General features: G+C 34.5%; 1 protein-coding gene across 10 annotated transcripts in view; it reads left to right on the top strand.

Annotated features, from left to right (window-relative positions):
- The window catches only part of LOC149808475 (echinoderm microtubule-associated protein-like 2), a 175,666-nt gene that overhangs the window by 22,959 nt on the left and 129,739 nt on the right, over window positions 1-22,968 (top strand). The window contains exon 1 of one of the 10 annotated variants that reach the window (XM_089977885.1): window positions 3,491-3,864. The exons of 8 other annotated variants lie outside the window; for them this stretch is intronic. In XM_089977885.1, coding sequence (XP_089834011.1) covers window positions 3,810-3,864 — 55 coding nt within the window. In that variant the 5' untranslated portion in view covers window positions 3,491-3,809. Of the gene's footprint in view, window positions 1-3,490; window positions 3,865-20,474; window positions 20,506-22,968 lie in introns of those variants that run through there. One more of the 10 variants, XM_089977837.1, reaches the window with a different exon arrangement.

The raw sequence follows: 22,968 nt of genomic DNA, 5'->3' as shown, positions 1-22,968 counted from the left end.
CCTAATTTTAAAACTAGTGCACTAGGAAACATATGGGGTGCTTAGGATTTAGCAAAGTAATACAGATTTAACAAAAGGTACAGTCTGTCTCTTGACTACAGTGTTGATAATGCCTTTGAATGTATGAAGGATTATAGATTATGACTAGCTTAATATACAATATGTTTAAGGAAAGCTAAATTTATATTTAAAGTTCAGTGCCCAACAATGTAGATGATAAATTCACTTAAAGGACAAATATTACTAAAGCCGCTCCCAGTCTCCACCCCCGCCATAAAAAGTGTATTTTCGGTCATTCATTATTCATTGATAACCCTAGCACTCCACCCCCCTGTAAAACAAAATAATTAATAAAAATTCCCTACCCCACCTTTCAGAAATTGATTTGTGCATCAAATTGAGCCAGTTGAGCCCAATCACTCGATAACTTACAGAGGAAGAATTTAAATGTATCATGCTTATTAATTTACATCAATTTCAGTTCTCATATTCTTCAGTCAAAATTTACCTAAAAAATGGAGTCAGGATGTTTTCATTCTTGTCTAGTTATAAATTTACAACGTCTTTCATACACTTTCTTATTAAAACACGATTGTATAAATGTAGGCTTATTACGAATTAAATTAAAGATACAGTGTAACACCTGCACTGTGTACTTGTACATTGTACAGTTATTATTTTGGGTAAATTTCATTGTGTTAAAGCTCATGATGATAAGTGTAAGCAATGTCCCCATCAAGTGTGAGATGGTCATGCTGAACCTCGATCTAGTTTTATTCATAGCTTGTAAAATCAAGTGTTAACTGCACTTCCATCATGCATACTAGTAAGTGTAAAGAAATCAAGTGTTAACTACACTTCCATCATGCATACTAGTAAGTGTAAAGAAATCAAGTGTTAACTGCACTTCCATCATGCATACTAGTAAGTGTAAAGAAATCAAGTGTTAACTGCACTTCCATCATGCATACTAGTAAGTGTAAAGAAATCAAGTGTTAACTGCACTTCCATCATGCATACTAGTAAGTGTAAAGAAATCAAGTGTTAACTGCACTTCCATCATGCATACTAGTAAGTGTAAAGAAATCAAGTGTTAACTACACTTCCATCATGCATACTAGTAAGTGTAAAGAAATCAAGTGTTAACTACACTTCCATCATGCATACTAGTAAGTGTAAAGAAATCAAGTGTTAACTACACTTCCATCATGCATACTAGTAAGTGTAAAGAAATCAAGTGTTAACTGCACTTCATCATGCATACTAGTAAGTGTAAAGAAATCAAGTGTTAACTGCACTTCCATCATGCATACTAGTAAGTGTAAAGAAATCAAGGTTTGCTTTGTGGTTTTTCTTACAATGATTTTCTCAAATGCAGCATGCACAGATCCAGAAATATGCATTCATTATTACCTTTTTTTGGTGCTAATTTTCACCCAACAAATAATGTGTGCAAATTATGGCATATATGGATCATAGTTCAGTACTGTAGATATATTAACTTGTGTCAAAAGCAATAAGTTTGTGGTTTTGAAATTTTCATTGTAAATGAGTTTCAGTGCCCTTGATAATTGAGGGAATTTTTTTGTTGCCCTGGTTCAGTGAGATCTGTTTTATATTTGACACTTGCTGTTTATGATGGTAATCATTCCATAAATAACACCAGTTTTTTTTACTTGCAACATTGAGTGCAGGGTTGTGATTTCCCACAAGTTTTGGATCTGTCTCCTCCAAATCTTGGCTTTGTGCATTTACCATTACATTTTAATGCAAACAGTTGTTTGTGCCCTTTAAATTTTGTGTCACCCAATATTGGTGACAGGGGAATAAATTGTGTGTCTCCCAGTATTGGTAAAAGGGGAGTAAATTTTGTTTCCCAATATTAGTTGTTGTTGTAGGGTTTAACGCCATTTTTCAGCACACGATAGGCTATGCATGGCGGCCAGTATTAATGGTGGAGAACAAACCCTGGGAAGAACCACCGACCCACGAGAAGTTACTGGCAAGCTTTCTCACATACTCACATTGGCCGAATCCTAGACTCGAACCCACACAGACAGGTGAGATGCCATTGATCAGTAACGGAGAGTGCTTTAGACCACTTTGCCACTCGAGGGCCTCCCCAATATTAGTAACATGGGAGCACATTGCCCCTTTAAGATGGGGTACTGTATAAAGCATTGCTATTAAAAGAGTCTTTTAAGAGTAATCTCTGCTGCACAGTTTTAGTCTCATTATCAGGTTCGGAATGATCCATTATATTTTTTTCGGAAGTGGGAAATCGTGGGTGCGAACCCCAGCCAAGTCATACCAAAGACTTACAAAAATGGTACTAACAGCTGCCTCCCTAGATAATGTGACTGGGTGGGACATCATGCTACATGTCTGGAGCATGATGCCCCAGTGCTAGACATCACTATAAACTGCCACACTGCAGACATCATAGCAATATGACTGAAAAATTGTTAAAGCCAGGTTAAAAATCCTAATCAAACACACATTTTTGTTACTGGCACCTGAACCGCTCCGGTGGCTTAGTGATCCCCAGCAGAGTTATACCAAAGACTTAAAAAATGGTAGTAACAGTTGCCTCGCTGGTGCTCAGCATTAAGAGGTTAGAGTTAGGACTGGTCAGCCTGGTATCAGAATAATGTGACTGGGTGGGACATCATGCTACATGTCTGCAGCATGATGCCCCAGTGCTAAACATCGCTATAAACTGCCACACAGCAGACATCATAGCAATATGACTGAAAAATTGTTAAAGTTACGTTAAAAAATCCAAATCACACACACACGCAAACACACACACTGGCACATGATATACATTTACCTTTGTTTTTCACTGCATTTGGCAACTGAATGCACATGTCCAGTTTGCTTATTTGTTTATTTTCATACAAATTCTTTTTTTTTTAATTTTCAAATTGATGCTTTTTTTATGTATTATCCACTGGTCGTTGTATCTAATTATACGGGGGGGGGGGGTCTTTGTGCTGTGATCAGCTGATACTAATGTATGTTCAGTATGATATACATCTCTAAATAAATTGTATACATAATACAATGAGTAGTTTACTGTGTGTTTTGTACAGTTGAACCTGAAGTATTTGTTCTGTAGATTTTATACTTGCTATAACCCCAATTCAGACATTTTATCAATAGACCTGTCAGATAGTTTGCGGGCTGTACAGCGACTAAATAAATACGGCCGGCCTGATAGATTTGTCTGATCTCATTATCCTTTTAGGGATATAATATATGACACGTTAACAGCACACTAGACTGTGTTTAATGTATAAAGAGTGACGTTATTAAAATGTTATAGAAGTGTAACGCCATAGTTCACCAATATATCCTTGCTACGACAGTAGCAGCCTATCTAATCAAAAGGTATATTCATTCACTCAACGTATTTGCACTGCTAGTACTTTATTGGTAGGTTCTCAGTAGCAGGGTCAAGGTCCTTGGATGACCCTAAAAGAGCGGTTTAATCTTGTCATGTGAATGGTTTGATCCACCAGTTGAAAGAAATACTCCTGATTTGTTGTACTGACAGTGGGACTGTAATTGACCACAGAATATTGTATTGGCTTCAATGTACTCCAGATTTTAAATTGAGGAGATCAATGTTTGATGTATATTAGGTCTCCCGGTTTGCTTACACAAGGCTTTTTAAGATACACGTGTGCGCACACTACCTGTAATCAGGGCCGGCTCACTGCATGTACATTATAGTTTGTACCTGTGTTTGGAATTTGTCGTAGCTGTACTCCATAACTCGGGTTTGACTGTTGGGATTGACAGGCATGGAAGACGAAGGACAGATTGGTGAGGATCAGTGTTTCGAAAATGGAACTGCAGGTAATCATTTCGTTATTTTTTAATGGATGTTTAGCCATGCTCCACTTTTGTATAACTCAGTACGGGTGTATTGGTGTGCACGGAACAAGTGTCAGTGATGGCCCTTCTAATAATAATCATTTTAAGGATGATCGCTTGTGGAATGTTGAAGTATTTAACGTTTTGAAATATTTATATCCCCCTCCAAAACGAGAGAAAAAAAAAATGAAGAGTTTGGTGTGCATTTGTTTTCCCACTACTTGCCTTAAATATATATCTTCAAACAGGGATTTAATGTGTTATGCAGTCCTACAGTGTAAGACGTCCACCCTGAAATTGATGTTGCTTGGATCGACCCAGACAACGTAAATATCAGGGTGGAAGTCTTAAAAAACATAGAAGACGTATAAATATTATATGCAATTTTATGATTTCAGTTGATTTTTCAGCATATTTTAGAAGCTGATAGGAATCCCAAATACCCAATTATTATATGCTCAGTTTTTTTTCTTACGTTAACTTTACATTGTTAGAATCATTCAGTATTTTACGATATTACACTCGCGCTCAACTTCATATTGAACTCGTGTGTGCCCAATATGTGTATTAGGAACAACTTTGTAACAAATCATGTACACTCTCGTAGTAGACACTTGGTTGATTAAATTTGTTTCTGAATGAACTAAACGAGATGTTTCGTGGACTGCCACATACCAGCTGCTTTGGCACATTCCGAATTAACTTTTCTTTTATACATTGTTTTGGATTTAGGCTAGCTATAGACGCCAGACAGGGTCCTTACAAATAACATCCAAGTGACAAGGCATAAACTGTCTTCTTTAGCTGGTAATAAGAATGGCAAAAAATATACTTAGTTTTACATCCTGAATTTCCTCAAAATATACTTTCTTAGTTCAATTATCCAGTGCTAAATCTTCAATATTGAGGACTATGCATTGTGGAATAGAGTGAATCAAAATAAATATGTGCAGTTCCAGTGATAGTGTGAACAAAATTGGTTCAGAGGATTAGTTTTTCGGTTTGGCTTTTATGACTTTTTTCCAAATTTATGTTCATGTAACAATTTCAAATTTATATTCATGTAACAATTTGCAATATAAAGTTACCAGTTTGTATGTGAAAAAACTGAGCACGATCAGTTTAGGTTTTCTTCTTCATATATGCTGAAAACTTATAAAGGTGTTTAAAATAGGGTAGTTCACATTACCGGAGACAGATTTTGAAATCAGCAGATTAGTACCATTGTATATATGAATGAGGACTGTTGGAATTGGATGAGTGGACTGCATGCATTTCATGTCAAGTTTCACTTGATGAGTCTAATCATTGTAATTTAGCAGTGATCAAACTGGCTGTAACTTCAAAGTCACTCAAAGCATGTGACTTTAACCCTATGCTTTGTGGCTTAGAACTCTTACAAAAATATGGTTCTTCTCATCTTACTGGTTATCTCATTATGCTCTGGTCAACGTTTTGTTTGGATTAGTCTTGTCCGAATTTATTTTCTGGATGATAATTATTGTTTTTGGAATAGCTACAGAATGCTTTCTAAAGGTGAGCTCTGTAACAGGTGATTGCGTTTTTGTTTAACTTAGGAAAAATAATTCCAATAACATATTTTCTTCAACAGAAATCCAGCGAGACTGATTTGCAGTATTTTGTAAATCACTACAGATTTCTAAATATTTTTAAAAAAATAGTTTTTGCTAATTTTATAAATTTGTGTTCACATCATTGTTATTGTGATTTTACCTGTACTGGTTTTAGACTAGAAAAGCTGATGGGATGGTCTGTTTTACATGAACTACACACACACATTAATCCAATAGTCTATTTGGTCCTAAATGCAAATAATGCCACTTGGATATCCAATATGGTAGTCACAGTGGCCTTCTGGAAAATCATGTCATTACTCCTGAATTGGATAAATGTGGTGGTTTTACACTTTATGATGTCTATTTGGTCCTAGCGTAAAACGTGGTTTTACACTTTATGATGTCTATTTGGTCCTAGTGTAAATCGTGGTGGTTTTACACTTTATGATGTCTATTTGGTCCTAGTGTAAAACGTGGTGGATTTACACTTTATGATGTCAATTTGGTCCTAGTGTAAAACATGGGGTTTTACACTTTATGATGTCTATTTGGTCCTAGTATAAATCGTGGTGGTTTTACACTTTATGATGTCTATTTAGTCCTAGTGTAAATCGTGGTGGTTTTACACTTTATGATGTCTATTTGGTCCTAGTGTAAAACGTGGTGGTTTTACACTTTATGATGTCTATTTGGTCCTAGTATAAATTGTGGTGGTTTTACACTTTATGATGTCTATTTGGTCCTAGTGTAAAACATGGTGGTTTTACACTTTATGATGTCTATTTGGTCCTAGTGTAAAACATGGGTTTTTTACGCTTTATGATGTCTATTTGGTCCTAGTGTAAAACGGGGTGGTTTTACACTTTATGATGTCTATTTGGTCCTAGTGTAAAATGTGGTGGTTTTACACTTTATGATGTCTATTTGGTCCTAGTATAAATCGTGGTGGTTTTACGCTTTATGATGTCTATTTGGTCCTAGTGTAAAACATGGTGGTTTTACACTTTATGATGTCTATTTGGTCCTAGTGTAAAACATGGGTTTTTTACGCTTTATGATGTCTATTTGGTCCTAGTGTAAAACGGGGTGGTTTTACACTTTATGATGTCTATTTGGTCCTAGTGTAAAACGTGGTGGTTTTACACTTTATGATGTCTATTTGGTCCTAGTGTAAAACATGGGTTTTTTACGCTTTATGATGTCTATTTGGTCCTAGTGTAAAACGGGGTGGTTTTACACTTTATGATGTCTATTTGGCCCTAGAGTAAGACGGGGCAGATTTATGTCCAATAGAGCCACCACAAACATAATTAAAGGAAAATACTGTATTTTAATAAATTATGTCAGTATCATCGTTAGATGAACCCATTGTTGCACATTTGAGCTGGACATTGTCCAATGCCTGTCAAATCTTGATCACTGTGTGCCCACAGGGCATGCTTTATCATGAGAAGAAAAATAACAAAATATATGCCTATTTTTTTCCTTTAATGTACATTCATCTACATCGATGTTTTGCACTAGCAATTGCCATAATGGCTAAAGGAACTAAAACTGTAAGATGGCAGTTAATATCCATTTTAAAACAATACATGTTTCAGATAAAGTCTTGTTTCCATCATGTGTCTTTGGACCATTTAATATAGGCTGAGTCAACAGATTTGAGAGAATAAGTCTTACTATTGATGCTAACGACAAACTCATTTGACTGGGAAAAAAGCTTAAATTGTTGAAATTTGAGACCAAAACTTATGCTTTACAGGTTTTTATGTATTATTCCTGGCATTTTGAGCATGTGTCTGATGTTACCTGAATGCTTGATTTTATGCAATAAATGAGCAAGCAAACAATCTGTCAATTTTGGCAATAAAATTTAGACTTGTTTACCATGCTTGTTCACATCCCCAAAATATGGTTTTTAGTTATTTCATCAGTAAAGCAAGTGGTACCAGACAATAACATTAGACCTGAAGTTTCAATCATCTGTTTGTTGGCACAAAGATTGACACAAAAGCATTGATGTTTTGAGCAAAAGATAAAATCATTGTGTATCTGGTAGATATACTGAAAGAAAACAATCAAGTATTTTACTGTTTTGAGTGAAATACACAGATATACTGCTGCATATCTGAAGTACTGGTTTCCAAGGAATTGATGATACTGTGATGCTGATGACTATGTTGAAATGGTAAAATTGTTGAAGCAAGAAAGATAATCTAATATTTGTGGCACTAGAACCACATTAAGTACTATCTACTGTTTTCCTTTGTCCCTTAAAATATGATCCCCCACCCCCAGAATTTGCATATATCAACCGGATGTGATGTTGTCATTGTTGTGTACTTTGCACTGTAAATAGTTCTTGTAAACTTGTTTATTTTTTTCCCTTGCTATGCCACATTTGGTAAGAAAATCATAGATAAGAGTTTGAGTATTCTGTGACTTTTCCCATGATATTATAGATATTCAGATACCCAAACATAAACAACACATTATCTGAAATGGAGATGAGAAAGGTCAGAAAAACTACACAGATACATACTTTAAGAAAAGAATTACTTCTAGAAAACTCCTTTTACAAAGTCATTTTAAGCGTTGACATGGAAGTATATAACTATGGAACAGGTACATGCATCCATGACTGCAACATGCAAGTTTGTTTACATTTTTTCCTGGTTTTGTAAACCTTTACAAGTTGTAAACTAAACCAAGCCATACAGTGTAAATGTTGCTACCTAAACACTGGCTGTAGTGCCAATATAAATGAAGCAAAAAGGTCTCAAGTTAGAAAAGGGGCCAAGATGACCTTTCTTTGAATTTATTTTCTGCATGATAATGCTTACAGTGGCTACTGGAGACTAGTATTACCGGTAGTAGAGGTGAAATATGTAATCATTGATTACACTTTGGTTCGTCTAAATGTGTATTGAACTTTGGGCTATTGGGTATCTGCTACTTAGGTATTTGTGCAATTCAGGACGTGGTATTTAAGTACAGAGGCAAAACTGTCAGATAGCCAAAATTTGCATTCTTTGCTGATCATGACCAGGTTTGAATATTATTTTCAGCTTAGTAAAAATAAACATTAAAATTTCAGAAATTATTTCCTTAAAAGTTCAAACTCTTATTCATAAGATGAAGTGATGCTGCTGATGCTAGGTGAATGTTCATGATCTTTATTCCTTATTTTTCTATTATACGCCTGTTCTTTATTTTTTTTTATTATACGTCTCTTCCTCTCATGCTCAACTGGGTCCTAAAACATAGATGTCACTATTAACAAGGGTGTAAGTTACTGAGGGACCTGAAATAATTACAATGCCATCCCTGCTGGCAATCAAAAAATCAAAGGGGGAAGGGTAACAGGTTGTTTAACAGCTGAATACTCATTTTATAATTGTGTTGGTAATATTTGTCAATAAAAATATTTTCCTACTGAAGTTGTTCACTCTCTTGTATCAATTACCGTATCACTGGTTTTTGTTGTTGATGATTCACAACAAAACAAGATTATTTTTTTTATGTGAAACAATTGTAAATGTTGAAACTCAGTTATTTTGAATTGATCCATTAGTAAAATACTAATGCCATGATTTCACTGCAAGTACTGTAATTTAGTGAAACTTCTCATACTGGAGGAAATCTCTGGGAATTTTAAGGTCAGATAAACTCTTGAACTGTCTCCTAATGAATGTTTATTTGAAACAAAGCTTCTTATTCACCAAGTTATAATTGGATGCCTTGCTGTCTTTAATCACTTTTGTAAATTAGTAGTCTAATTGAAGGTCGTTTAATTATATTAGTTAGATCATAATATTTATTGCATTATTAGATTGTTCAATTGCAACGACTCTATCTGACACACATTTGTGACTACTAGCTCTTATGCAAGTAGAATTTGCATGCATCTTTTATTTTGTTTCATGCCTTTTATTTGATGTGATAGAAAATTAACATGTTAATGCAGTGCAGGTATGCTTTTTATTGAGTGGAACTATACAACAAATAATTCAGGAAGTCCGAGATCAAAACATGGTTGATGTTTAGTTAGGATCTCACACAGAAATGCTTGGAGATAATAGCTATGAAAGTCGATTGAAAAAGTGTGACATGGATAGCATTTATGATGATTACACTGTAACCAAATTAAAAGATAGAACTAAAACATGAATTTCAGTTGACAAAGCTTAATTTTTTTATTATTTTTTATTAAAGTGTTACTACCAAGAGGCATTAGTGAAATTTTCATTGGTTGAAATTTCTTCAAAAATATTATTTGTAGTGTTTTGAGAATGTTTTTTTTGGAAAGAAAATTCGTTTTTTGATGATAAAACTAATGATATACCAAGGTTTCGTTTAACAATTTTGATCACAATTATCTTCATGTTCAACAAACGGGGGCCAGTTTTGGGGGTATTTTCTTTTTAAAAAAATTGGTTTTACATGTTATATATAAGTGGGTTTGCAAGTTATCCTGGCACGAGTTATCAAGGGAATAATGTAATAGTCACATTACCAACTTGTGTTATTTGCATCTTTTTCATTGCCTTTTTGTCTGAAGGGAAAGGCAAGTAAAAATTCTGACATTAATGTCAAAGTTTAGAAGTAGATATAGAATGCAGTTTTCCAAGTTAATTAAATTAAAGACACTATACCTCACAGCTAACTAGGTTTTTGGAGCCAGATTTATTGGGCAAAGAAACATTATTATTAATAAAACCTTTGTTACTTAGTCATGTGGACAACAAACACACCTATTCTCCCTATAGAACCCAGTTTTTAAATTCAAAATGCGTACTATCTAAATATTCAGTGTTTAACCACATTTTAGTTACAAGTTATTATACATTGCAATAATGGTTTTTATTGTTCTATCATGATACAGCAACTTGAAAACTGATTAGGATCTTTAAGTTATAATAGAGTTTATTGTAAGTTGCCAAATGGCTTTCACACTACCTTATGTTGACGCGTTGTGCGGACTGGAGTTCCTTTTTCTAAAATGGAAAATCACCCAAATTCAAATGAGATTCTTTAGGCTAAGTAAAAGAATTCATATGAGAAAAAGTTGGGATAATAGCACACTTTTTTGTCAACATGTATATTCATGGTTAGTTTTGATTTGTCAAACTGAAACAACCCAGAGCTGTCTGAGTGGTCAGTACAAAATACTGAAATGAGAAAAAAAATATTGTATAGAACAAGAAATGAAAGTTTACAGGAATCTCCTTTGCTCAAAACTATGATATCAGGAAAAAAATGTAATCAGCATGTATTGTTTTATGGGTCAGTAAGATTACAGGAAATACAGAACTCTAAATTGGTCTTAAAATTATGATGAATGTATCAGGAAAGCAACGTCATTGCCTTATGTTTTGTCTAGCAGACAAATAGCAGTTGTTTGCCTTTGTTGCAAGGAAGGAACTCTGGGTTTTAAAGGTCATGGTCAGCTCCGCCAAAGCAAGGAAGGAACTGTGGGTTTTAAAGGTCATGGTCAGCTCCGCCAAAGCAGTTATAACCATATCTTCTCATTAACTTAGCACTTGTTAAAAAATCGGCTTATGTTATGTTTACAATTACCCCATGCGAATTATTGTTAATTTGTTTATGTATTCTGAAGCTTTTTTTAAATAAAAGAGGTTAAAATCTATTTTAGTTGTGATGAAAAGTCTTGGGATTATTTCTGTGAAAACATTGATGATAGTGTGTCTGGAAAAATGTTAAATCCTGTTATTTACATTAATTTCATATCACATTAATTTCATCTTGTATTCACCTTCATTTCTTATATTCACATTCATTTCATCTCATTATTGTCATTCATTGCATTCCATTCATGTTTATTTCATCTTGTATTCATGTTCATTTGTTCTCATTATTCACATTTATTTCATCTCACATTATTCACATTCATTTCATCTCAGTATTCACATTCAATTTATCTCAGTATTCACATTCATCTTATTCACATTCATCTAATTATTCACATTCATTTCATCTTGTATTCATGATCAATCGTCTCCTGTTCAAATTCTGAAGCCTGAATGATCATCAAGATAATGCTTTGTTCATGGATTGGAGTTTTGGTAAGCCTTGTAAACTTTTGGTTCCAATCCAGTTCTGTCCCCATTCAGACTCATTAGGATGTCTGACTATTTATTGATGCAGTAATTGACTAGTGTAAACAAACAAATGGCAGACAGCAATATTTCATCCATTAGAAGATTGATGAATAATCATTATATTTTCAAACTTTAGTGATGTATTTGTAATTTTATTCTTCTACTGTCTGCATTGGTGAATAATCTTAATCCATTATTCAAAGTATACAGAGGAATAGGGTATATCATTGAAGGCTAAATATGAAAAAACTGCAATTAATTACAAAACACACTTTACCTGCACAATTAATTTGTACCTAATTTCGAAACTTAACATGTAGAGTGATATTAGACCAGATAAAAAAGTGTTGTTCGAGTTATCTGACCAATCATTTTTTCCTCTCAACCCAAAATTTTATTTTTGAAAAAGACAACCAGTTGAAAAAAGAAAAAAAATCAGGAGAAAGTAAACTGACCATGGGATATAACTATGATCAAAGTTAATATAGGACTTAAATGATGCTTATTTTCTTGTTTCTACTTCATTTAAATCCACTGGGACCAAAAAAATGTTTGTACTAACCAGTTGTCCATTTTTAAAACCAGAAGCACATATTTTTTATTTATTCTTGTACAAAATTACTTACTGCATTACTCCATTGATCAAAGCAATTTCTTTTTTATGCATCTTTTAATGTTGCTGTATCTGTTTCCTATTTCATTCTCACATTTAATTTCCAGATAATAACAAGTTCTGTACCATTTGTCCTGGCCAAACTTGTTAGTTAAATGCCATTTGGTCAAGGAAGAAACCTACTTATTGTGAACTAAAAGGGCCAAAAGTTACGAGTACCCCTTTTACTTTGGGATGAAGGTTCCAGTCAGAGTCCCCCAATGGTCAAGTGGTCTAATGTGCTCGCCTTTACGGATCACTGACATGTCAACTGGTTTCTCATGGGTTCAAAAAAACTGCTCTGGATCTTCCTGGGTTCTTCCTCTACCAGATATACTAGCTGCCATGTATTATGTGCTGGGTGTGTGTGTTAAATCAACCAACCTAGTCAGAAATGTTGTGTTATGGTCTTAGTTGGATTTTTCTTTTAATACTTCCTAAACCCCTTTGTAGTTTGTCAGGATATATGGCTTTCATGATTATGAACGTAAAAGAATTCATTTGAATAGACACATTGGCTCACTGCTGTGACCATGGGGTCAAGGTCACCATGATAGAAGGTTTGCATTAAGGTTAGGTTAAAGTCTTTTCATTTGCTTAAATTTCCTAAACACCTTGATGGGTTCTCTCATGCTTGTGTTGAATTGTTATGAAATCAAGACAAACCTGTTGTTGATATCTACACTTGCTCCTATGACCTCGGGGTCAAGGTTACAATCAAAACATTTCTGTTAAAGGTTTTTTTTCCTCCATTTTTTTCAAAGCTCTTGTTAAAATATTTTTTTTTAATTAGCTCTGTAACAGGTTAACCACTGGGTTAGGGTTGGTTAATGTTTTGGTTCTTTCATTTGCTTATATTTCCTAAAACCATTGATGAATTTTCTTCGTGCTTTGATGAATCATTATGAAACAAAGACATTTCATTTTGTTGATGCGCATACTTCCTGCTTTGATCTTGAGGTCAAAGATGTAGGTGTACAAAATTTGCATTTTCATTTTGGGTGAAGATTTTTTATTTGCTTACGTTTCCTAAACTTTTGATCAAATTACTTTACATTTTGGATGTGAAATCCAGTCAGTTCATACAAGAGACCTGTCCTTGCACCTCTTTGATTTCATGATCAAACAAACAGTCATGAAACATTTGCAGCAAGGCTTGAGTTAAACATTGTCATTTTCTTGTATTTCTTAAACCCTTGAATTTTGTTTATATATTGGGTGTGGGGGTCTAAGGCACTTGTCTTTACAATTCATTCATGTATCTTTTATCAACGTGAGTTGAGTATCCACTCAACTAAATGTGGGAAAGCTTCCATGGGTCATGTATTCTTCCCAGCTCTGCTCTTCCTGTTATTCCTCTACAGAATCTATGGGTTGCCATGTATGCCTATCATGTGCTGAAAAATGGCATTAAGCAAAACAAATATTATCTAGTGGGTAAATCCTTATGGAGCAATTTATTCTGCTACATTGGGATGGTCATGTGTTTTGTACCAATAGTTTGACCTTTTTTGATGATCTTAACACATTAACCCCTGGTGAAGAGTTTACATGGCAGGAGGGGTAGTAGCCTACTCCCGAACACTGTAGCGTCAAGTCATGTATGATACACTAAAGTGGGTGGTATTAGAGAAAGGTAGACAGATGTAGCTCTACAATGATACCAAATAATCTGGAATTTCTAGTTGCACTACAAATTACAGAGGGAAAAACCTCATGTTTTGGACCCGATTTATTTCTACCCAAATTTTGCCCGTGGTCGGAATCTGATTTTGTGTCCGGATTTTAGACTTTTCAGTCTCCAATCTAAGGCAGACTGGTATGAACTGCAAACAGACAGATGAACCTTTGCAAAAAGTAGGATAAGATGGGCATTTGGAATAGAGTAGTCTCTACAGAAATAATGGGTCCATCAAGCAACAAAAAAAAAAGAACTCCCAACTTTTACCCTTCTGCTCATGTGCAAGCCAAATAACCAATGAAAAATGATGTTTCTAACACAACTAGGCAGTATGTTATTGGAAGATCACCTGGAGGTTGATGTTTTAGGATGTATTCAGAAATAGCTTTTGAAATGTGTTTCCTACTCGAATTTCAGGCTATAATGTCAATAACCTCCAGGGGTTAATGTGTTAACATCCTTACATGCATATTTCTTGTAATCATCCTAGTTGAAATAGCCCATTTCATACCAAATTTAACCGAGTTGCTCCATAATTATCCGAATAACCTCCTGAGTTACTTTATACTCCAGCCAATCAAACGCTGGTGGGTACATGTACATAACAAAATAACGTCAATTGTTGTTTAGAAATATTTCAGAAATAAAATTAATTAAATGATTGAAATTTATATGTAAATTATCCACAGACTTTCAATAACAAATCTGATAAACTCATATGAAACGCATTTTATTATAGTGACGTTTCAGATGCACAGAAATAGTTTGAAGAACTTGCTCTTTGATTGCCAGGATTAAATTTGTTTACTTCGACACCATTTACTTACTTACATGTACATGTCCAGATGTAAACAGCTCAAAGCTACTCTCTCGTATGGGTTTGAAATCCGCCCTGGTTTCCAGAAAATAAGACAAGATGGTTCCAATATTAAATTTATTCAATATCTGTGGCAGCATTGCTGTTGAATATGCATTTTTCAACTTGATAAACGATGTTGAAGTAGTTACAGAAGTTGATGATGATGCTGAAGCGTTAGCCATATTTTGCCTACCACCTATTACGGTCAGCTGACCACCCGCCACGTGATCGAAATTCCGAACAAATTACGAAGTTCACCGAAGTCTGCATGAAATGGGCTATACAAGTTGTCATTACTCCTGAATTGATTGTTGCATCAATATGAATTTTTTCACTAAAAGACTAATCATGATGTATACTTGGCTCTAGCGTAAAATGGGCTGATTAATTATGATGTATACTTGGTTCTAGAGTAAAATGGGCCGATTTATTTCCAATACAGTTCTTATTTAACAATGTTTTGTAGACCTTAATGTGCCTTTTATGTATTTTGTCTCCTATTATCCATTTTGGATGGAATTATGGCTCCTTGTGTTACCCCTATCTGTTATTTTACATACTTTTTGCAGAATGCTTACTTTGATATTTCATCTTGTTGTACTGTATGATTACGTTTATTTGGATGCGTCTGTCTCCTGTAATATTTTGTACATATCATCAATTTTACATTTTCCAACTTTTCCTTTACATGGCAGCATAACGGCATTATTGTGTTGAGGTGCTGTAAAATGCTGGTAGATAAATACATTGTGGATCAACTTCATATCTCTACTTCGGATCAATGGTCTGAAGTACTTCAAAAATACATGTCATCATTGAGAGGAATTGTGACCCATCTTCATTAATTGGAACACTGCTTGGCTTGCCGATATTGTACTCTCATTTATTATAACAGGCCAAGAGATAGACACATGTTCCCAGTATCTATGATAACATTAATTTCAGAGTTCATTTTGCTGTTTTATCTAGCTGTGTGGACTATGGGTGAAATGTTTAATCTATATATCAGTGTATTAATATATTACTCATATTGATACAAAAGGTGAAGAATCAATACAAAACGATACTTACCTTATACAAATTACTTTAGTTGTGTATAATTATTAGCCATTTGCCTGTTTTATTCCTTAAATTGAGAATTTATCTGCAATAACAGTAGCAGGCACATGGATTTATTTATGTCATTAACAATGAAAACCTGTTCGACAACCCTCTTTACCTTCTACAAATTAGCAAACACAAGGTGAAAAGTCGCATGGTTCGAAGTCTACCCCACCCATCCTTGCCAATTCCATGCTGATTATTTGACCAATTCAGCCACTGAAGTCATATTACCACAAAGAATACATTTTGGATTTGTTCCCCATGTATGATTTAAGTACTTTATTGAGAATTTAAAATAACCACTTTTACACAAGTTTCACTGTTGGTTCACATCTTGTCTACTTTTATTGAATACGAGGGCTACACTTCAGGTGTGTCATGCAGTGATATATTTTACATTCATTTCTGATTTGTGAATTCAGAATAAACTATAGCCATCATTCCTAACTAACTAGCTTATTTACTACATTACAAACAAGTAATATTGCCATCTAGTCAAAATAGATACAAAGCAACAGAAAACGTCATGCAGAAATGTCTTTTAAATGATCTGTAATGTACTTAAATCGTACATGAGGAACAAGTTTGGAATGTCTTCTTTTACACTGATATATATTTAATCAGTGACTGAAAGTGTCAAAACAAAATTGGCACAGAATTGACAAAGGGTCAGATCCCAAACACTTGAGTTATAATCATCTTGTTATTTTATAGAAGGGGTGTGGGTTTTTTTCTCAGTAATTTCCTTTTTTCACTCACAAAAACATGTCTGTGCCTTTTGCAGTTTTTGCATTTACAGGAGGCACAATGTGAAGGATTTGGTTGATAGTCATCTCCATGCATGGACTTGTTCTAGACAAGAATTTCCTTGCATGAGTTAATTGCATTATTTCTTCTGTTTTGAAGATAACACTTTAATGCCTTCCAAATTTAAGTGAAGACATGAACTTGTTAATAAAATGTTTTAGAAACATTCATGCTGTGTAAAACAAAGGGCATTGTGACCAAGAGCCCTTCATCTGGTCAAATGGAGCAGCCTGAAATGGCCTGAAAGGTTGAATAAATGTCACTGGCACCTAAGAGGTAGTCTCTTTGGAAGTATTTTTTTAATCGTCAAGGACAAGAATGGCATATGAACAGATAATAAGACTATGTCTGTCTGTCTTTGGCACACTAGAAATACAACCAGCCTGATGACATAAAACAGTACCACCCTACTACTGAGAGACCTTCTGTAGTTGAAAGGACCATCAAGTTGATCTGTGTATCGGTAATGTAATGGATTGTATTCTGTGTATCAATAAAGTAATACATCATATTATGTGTATCGATAATGTAATGGATTGTATTCTGTGTATCAATAATGTAATACATCATATTATGTGTATCGATAATGTAATGGATTGTATTCTGTGTATCAATAATGTAATACATCATATTATGTGTATCGATTGGTATATTAGGGATAAACAGTAAACTAAAGCACACTTAATTACTCAACACACAAAACAGTATTTAGTGGACTTGAAAATTACATAAAGTTCAAAAACGGGAAACAAGTGTGCTCCTGAAAATTGTTGGATGATTCGCAGCTTTACAATAAAATACATAGACTTAACACATTCACATATACTAGTAAATAATGAAAAAATGACACTTTTTTGTTTTTTTATCAATTTTTTTCTAACAGTTGGAATTAGCTAAAATGTTTCATAACATTCCATTTTGCCACCTCGTTGGCATACATGACACTTATCAACTATGTGAGTAAAGGAGAATTAATATAAAGACAAAAGTACTTGTGTTTTTTGTTCTGAGTGGGCGGAAAGAATGATTTTGAAGCAGTGCAGGACTTACATTCCTATGCCATATCAAATGAGTTCTTTCCCCATATGAAACATTTATGTGGTTTTGTTCTATTGCATAACCCCTTTCTAGTCGTGCATTCTTTTCAATTTTTCAATTTTTACATTAAAAAATATGAATGAGGCATTTGACTTTTTAATAAAGATTTTGTACAACCTCTGAAAATTCCCCATGTGACGAAAGTAAGGGAGACTGGGCCTAGATATATCCTGTCCAGTTGTCATCAGAGTGTCTGCATTGCTGAGATGCTGATTTACTCTTTAGCTTTGAATGTTTCAAAATCGTTGTATGGGATACATTGATTGATTTTAACTCAGTCATAGGCAAGTGGATTTTTTTCCTTGCTTCTTCCAAGCAAATTTCACGGAATAACAGTATTTAAATACATTCCATGTTATTCCGAAAGCTCATTATTTACAGTACTTTCAAACTCTATTTTTGTGTTTCTGTTATTAGATATTATTGATGCATTGAACTTGTTTTTAAGCATATAATTATAATTTAAGCAAATATTTTATGCAAAATAAAGATTCAGTCTTTATCTAACATGTGGAACAGGGTTTTTTAAGAACAATTTGGTTATTTTAACAAGAAAATTCTAAATAGTATCAGTCTTTTCTTTTTATTGTCTACTTGAACTGAATCAAGAATTTAATTGTAAATAAACAATTCCCTGCATGTGTCCCAGTAATGAAAAGTCTCAACAACAGTACTGTAAAAAGATTGAATTCTTTTAACTTTGTGTCATATTGAAGACAGCAGTAGCTTCCTGTGATACATCTGCCTTTTTGCAAAGGTTTGTCATGTTTTATCTTCAGATTTACTAAAAGAAATCAATTTTCTCAGTAATATTAATAGACAAATTAAAAGTTCCTCCACTTGTTCCTTAGAAAAATATAATATGTAAACCATGTTTTGAAACTGAACCTGAAATGGATTTTAGCTAAGTTGTGTATATTAGGTAATTTATATTATGAAATGTCTTTTGGGAATTTAACACGAGGTAAAGTTTTCTCCAAACATGGGGCATTACTGACCATACCTTGAATCTTGATGCATGATTCCCTGAGTCATTCTTAATGTGTCTGGATTTTTAAAAATTTCAGTACAAGATTTGAGCAGCAAAGTATTTACTCTATCTGTCTCTCACATAAACCACTCATCACTTCCTGCAGTACTCAATTATCCCCAGGGACAATGGTGGCCATTTTCTTCAAAATTGACTGCATTTCTTAAGTTAGAAAGGTGTGCTCTATTTTTTGAATACATTAAAATGCATAGCAATAAATCGTTTCCGATATTCTATAAGTGGACTTTTATTTAATATTTTAAGTTGTAAAAGTAGTTCCAGGCTGGGTGTGCAATGTGGAAGTTTTAGGTATGCAATACAGAATCAGACTAAACATCTGTATTGCACACCAGATCAGCCATTTGAGATTTAATGGGTATGTAATAAAAATTATATTTGTAATATTCACTGTTTATTTGTGACAGATACAACCATTTTTTCAAAAGAACTTAATTTGATGACCTATTTGGTCATGAATAATGAAAACACAATGTTCATATCATTTTAGTCTTAATAAGATTGCATGGGAATTTCTGTAGATTCCTTACTTATGGAAGCTACCGATGTATCAGTACAAAAAAGTGCATTGGTATGTACCACCAGAAAAGTGCAGTGGTATGTACCACCAGAAAAGTGCAGTGTATTACAATGCACCTGTAGTAGTAGGTAGAGCTTACTTTTTGCACTGTTTTGGAGCTCAAGTAAGTAGATCATAACATTTTCTTATGGACAATTTGGATTTCGGATTTTTTCTTCATTCAAAATGGGACCTAAATTATTTATGTAGCAAATACAGATGACAGTCTACACAGTGACAGCAACACTCTTAGTATTCCCCATGAATTGAAAATGTTTGTAATCATGCATACCTGTTTATTGCACTGGTTTTAAAATTAGAATAGGTATGTAGGTGTTTTTATTTACTTTATATATATATATATGTGTGTGTATGTGTGTGTGTGTGTGTGTGTATGTGTGTGTGCATATCTGATTAATATATATAATGTACTTAGCACTTAAAGTATTGGGCAAAACCAGCTCAAACCATTTTTGGGGTCTTTTTTTTTCCTCTGGAGAGACCAAAGTGCTAGGGTCAGCAACAAAAAAACAGGGATGGTTGGCTGACCGGAAACAAATTGTGTTTTCCTTGTTTACCCCATTATGGTAAATTAATGCTTTGGTCTACACCTTTAGTATACAACTTGAAGTACATGCTTTGTCTTCACCTGTAAATACCCCATGAAAGTATGTATTATTCTGCACTAATGAAAAGAAAGGGGGGGAGGATGACTTAGAGTACAGAAGATCATATCAGAGAATGAATCTTCAGTCCCCATTCTTTTGAGAGCTGAACTCGTAAGTATTTTAAACTGGGCTGATTCTAGAAGTTAATGGGATAGACAAGTATAGTACTGTCCAGGAAATGAATGCTATTAAATCCATTATGCAGTAATACATGGGGCATCCATATGATGTGTCGTCTGCTATTGCTGAACTTGCACAAAATTGTAAAGCTGGAATTTGTTATTGGACTAGAGTAGATGCAAGCATCTTCATTGATCAAACTAAACTGTTGTCAGATTTGTAAAACATTGTAAACTGATTGGTGAGAACCCAGTTTTGCTGGAATTTCAGATGTTGGTTTGGAGTGGTAGGAGGGGGATACTCATGAGTGATATGGAGTCAAAACTTGGTGAGTCAGACAGCAGTATCAGTTCTATGTGTACTTTAGCTACATTTATTCCAGTGTGTCTTTTAAACCTGATTTCTTTTTTTGTCTACATATAATGACATACATTGACAAACATGCTTGGAGGGAAATGCATTAACATTCTAGAAAGTCATCCAGGATTTGGCAGCAAAATTGAAAATACTGTTCTTTATATATAATATTAGGCAACAAAGATAAACAGTTAAGTTTTGCAAATGCTCATGCAGCACACACACACACACACACCAGCTCAAGACAAAATTGCAGTGTTTTATTTTTAACCTCTTGTCAGAAATCGATACAGAGCAGAAGGAATTTAAGGTACAAATTGTATTATTTAGCCTGAATCCATACTAAATCTAACTGAGTTTTAGAGTGCACTGGTCCTTTGGTACTATTTTAAGAACAGAAAATGTTGGTATAAAAATAAAACAAAATTATTTACTCTTTTATACAGATAGAATCCTTGTGTGTTACCATGTCTGAATGTTGCCAAGAACTGGATGATCATCACAACTATATGACTTTTATAATAATAAGAAACAAAGATCATAAATGTTACATATAATTGGGAGAAATATACAATCAGAAAGGTGTCTGTACATAATACACTGGTCACTTGTATCTTGAAGTCCACTCTCCAAAACCCAAACAAGTTTCATCAGGCCATTTTCATTGGGCAAATGGAGCAGTTTCAACTGATTTAAAATCAATTCATAGAACCCTTGAGACTTGTTTGATTTTGCTCAAAATAACAAATTAGGATATGTATGACAGTGAGACAAAAACTTGAAAACCTGCCCTTGACAAAGGTTAAATGTGGTTGACCTTGACCTATTGACCAGTCTGAAGCCAAAAGTTTTAATAATCTTACCCATGATATGTATTAGGATGAAATTCCCACTGTGTATGTTGTTGGACAAATGTGATTACAGCTTGAGGTGATGTGTGCCAGTGTTTTTCCCAAATCACTGCACAGATTCTTGGTGATGCACACCAAGTGCCTCTGAGTATTTGGTGATGTGCACAAATATTGTTTGTAGACCACTAGTCAGGACTTGGTGCTGATTGCCTCTTGGTGATATGCATCAGATTGCCTGTCAGAGTATTTGGTATGTGCACTAGTGTTGTCTCTAGACCTCTAGTCAGGGCAGGGTGCCGATTGCCTGTCAGTATTTGGTGATGTGCACTAGTGTTGTCTCTAGACCGCTAGTCAGGGCAGAGTGCCGATTGCCTGTCAGAGTATTTGGTGATGTGCACTAGTGTTGTCTCTAGACCTCTAGTCGGGGCAGGGTGCCGATTGCCTGTCAGTATTTGGATATGTGCTCTAGTGTTGTTTCTAGACCGCTAGTCAGGGCAGGTAGCCGATTGCCTGTCAGAGTATTTGGTGATGTGCACTAGTGTTGTCTCTAGACCGCTAGTCAGGGCAGAGTGCCGATTGCCTGTCAGTATTTGGTGATAATAATGCCAAATTGGTGCCCAAATGCAGATTTTAAATGCTACCATATGCCATCTATTATGTCATAGGATTTAAGATGGGTAACCCTCAAAGAGGCAGGTCATACACCCTTCTAAACCAGGCAAGGATGACATTATGCTAAACATGTATATACAGTATTTAGTACCAAACGTTCAGAGTCCATGAAGCACTTACAACCACATTTACTCTACCATATTCTTCATAATATCAAAACATGCATATTCATCTTGTTGAAAAAATTTTGTTGACGTTTGCCTTACTGAAGGCACTTTTTTAAAATCCCAGCATGCCTGATGGAAGGGAATTGGCTGCCTGGAATATCAGGATTGCCATAAAACTTGTTGCTGTGCACATCTCAGTACTACTTAGCGAGTGAAATCACTGTCAAAATTGATCTTAATCTGCTTTATTTGGTGTCACTTTAACGAGAGAAACAATGCACCTCCCAGGTGGAGAGCTCCAAAAATAGATGAAGGAAGCTAACTTTTAATGCATCTTTCCTGTGGGGATGCTCTACAAATATTATGAATTTCTGAGAGTGAAAGGTGTAAGATGAAGTTGTGCAACATGTACAGTGGATAGAATGTTGGTAAGCCTCTATGTTACTTTCACGTACTGTAGCTGAAATTAATTGGATATTGTAGTTATGGAAATTGTACATGATCTAAGCACATACCTAACCAAAATGACTGTTCCCATGTGCTAAAAAAATAGCTGAATTAGTTTAAAGAGCCATCTTTATTAGTTATTGAAATGCAGTGAATGAAATACCAATTATATAAAATGTAAAAAATGTAATTGGCTCTTTTTTATATCAATTTGTCTCTGAAATCCAGGAAGTGATATGACCAAGTGGAGCTAGCAGTTTTTTTATAGGTGCAGATCCGAAGTAAGGACAAGCTGTATACCCAATATCAAAATGACACCCAACAATCATACACTAAAATAATAGGAATTAAAAGTTC

Source organism: Sinohyriopsis cumingii, chromosome 1 (genome assembly GCF_028554795.1).
Source record: "Sinohyriopsis cumingii isolate HCF-2022 chromosome 1, ASM2855479v2, whole genome shotgun sequence".
Classification (NCBI taxonomy): domain Eukaryota; kingdom Metazoa; phylum Mollusca; class Bivalvia; order Unionida; family Unionidae; genus Sinohyriopsis; species Sinohyriopsis cumingii.
This window is presented reverse-complemented; position numbering and strand designations above follow the sequence as displayed.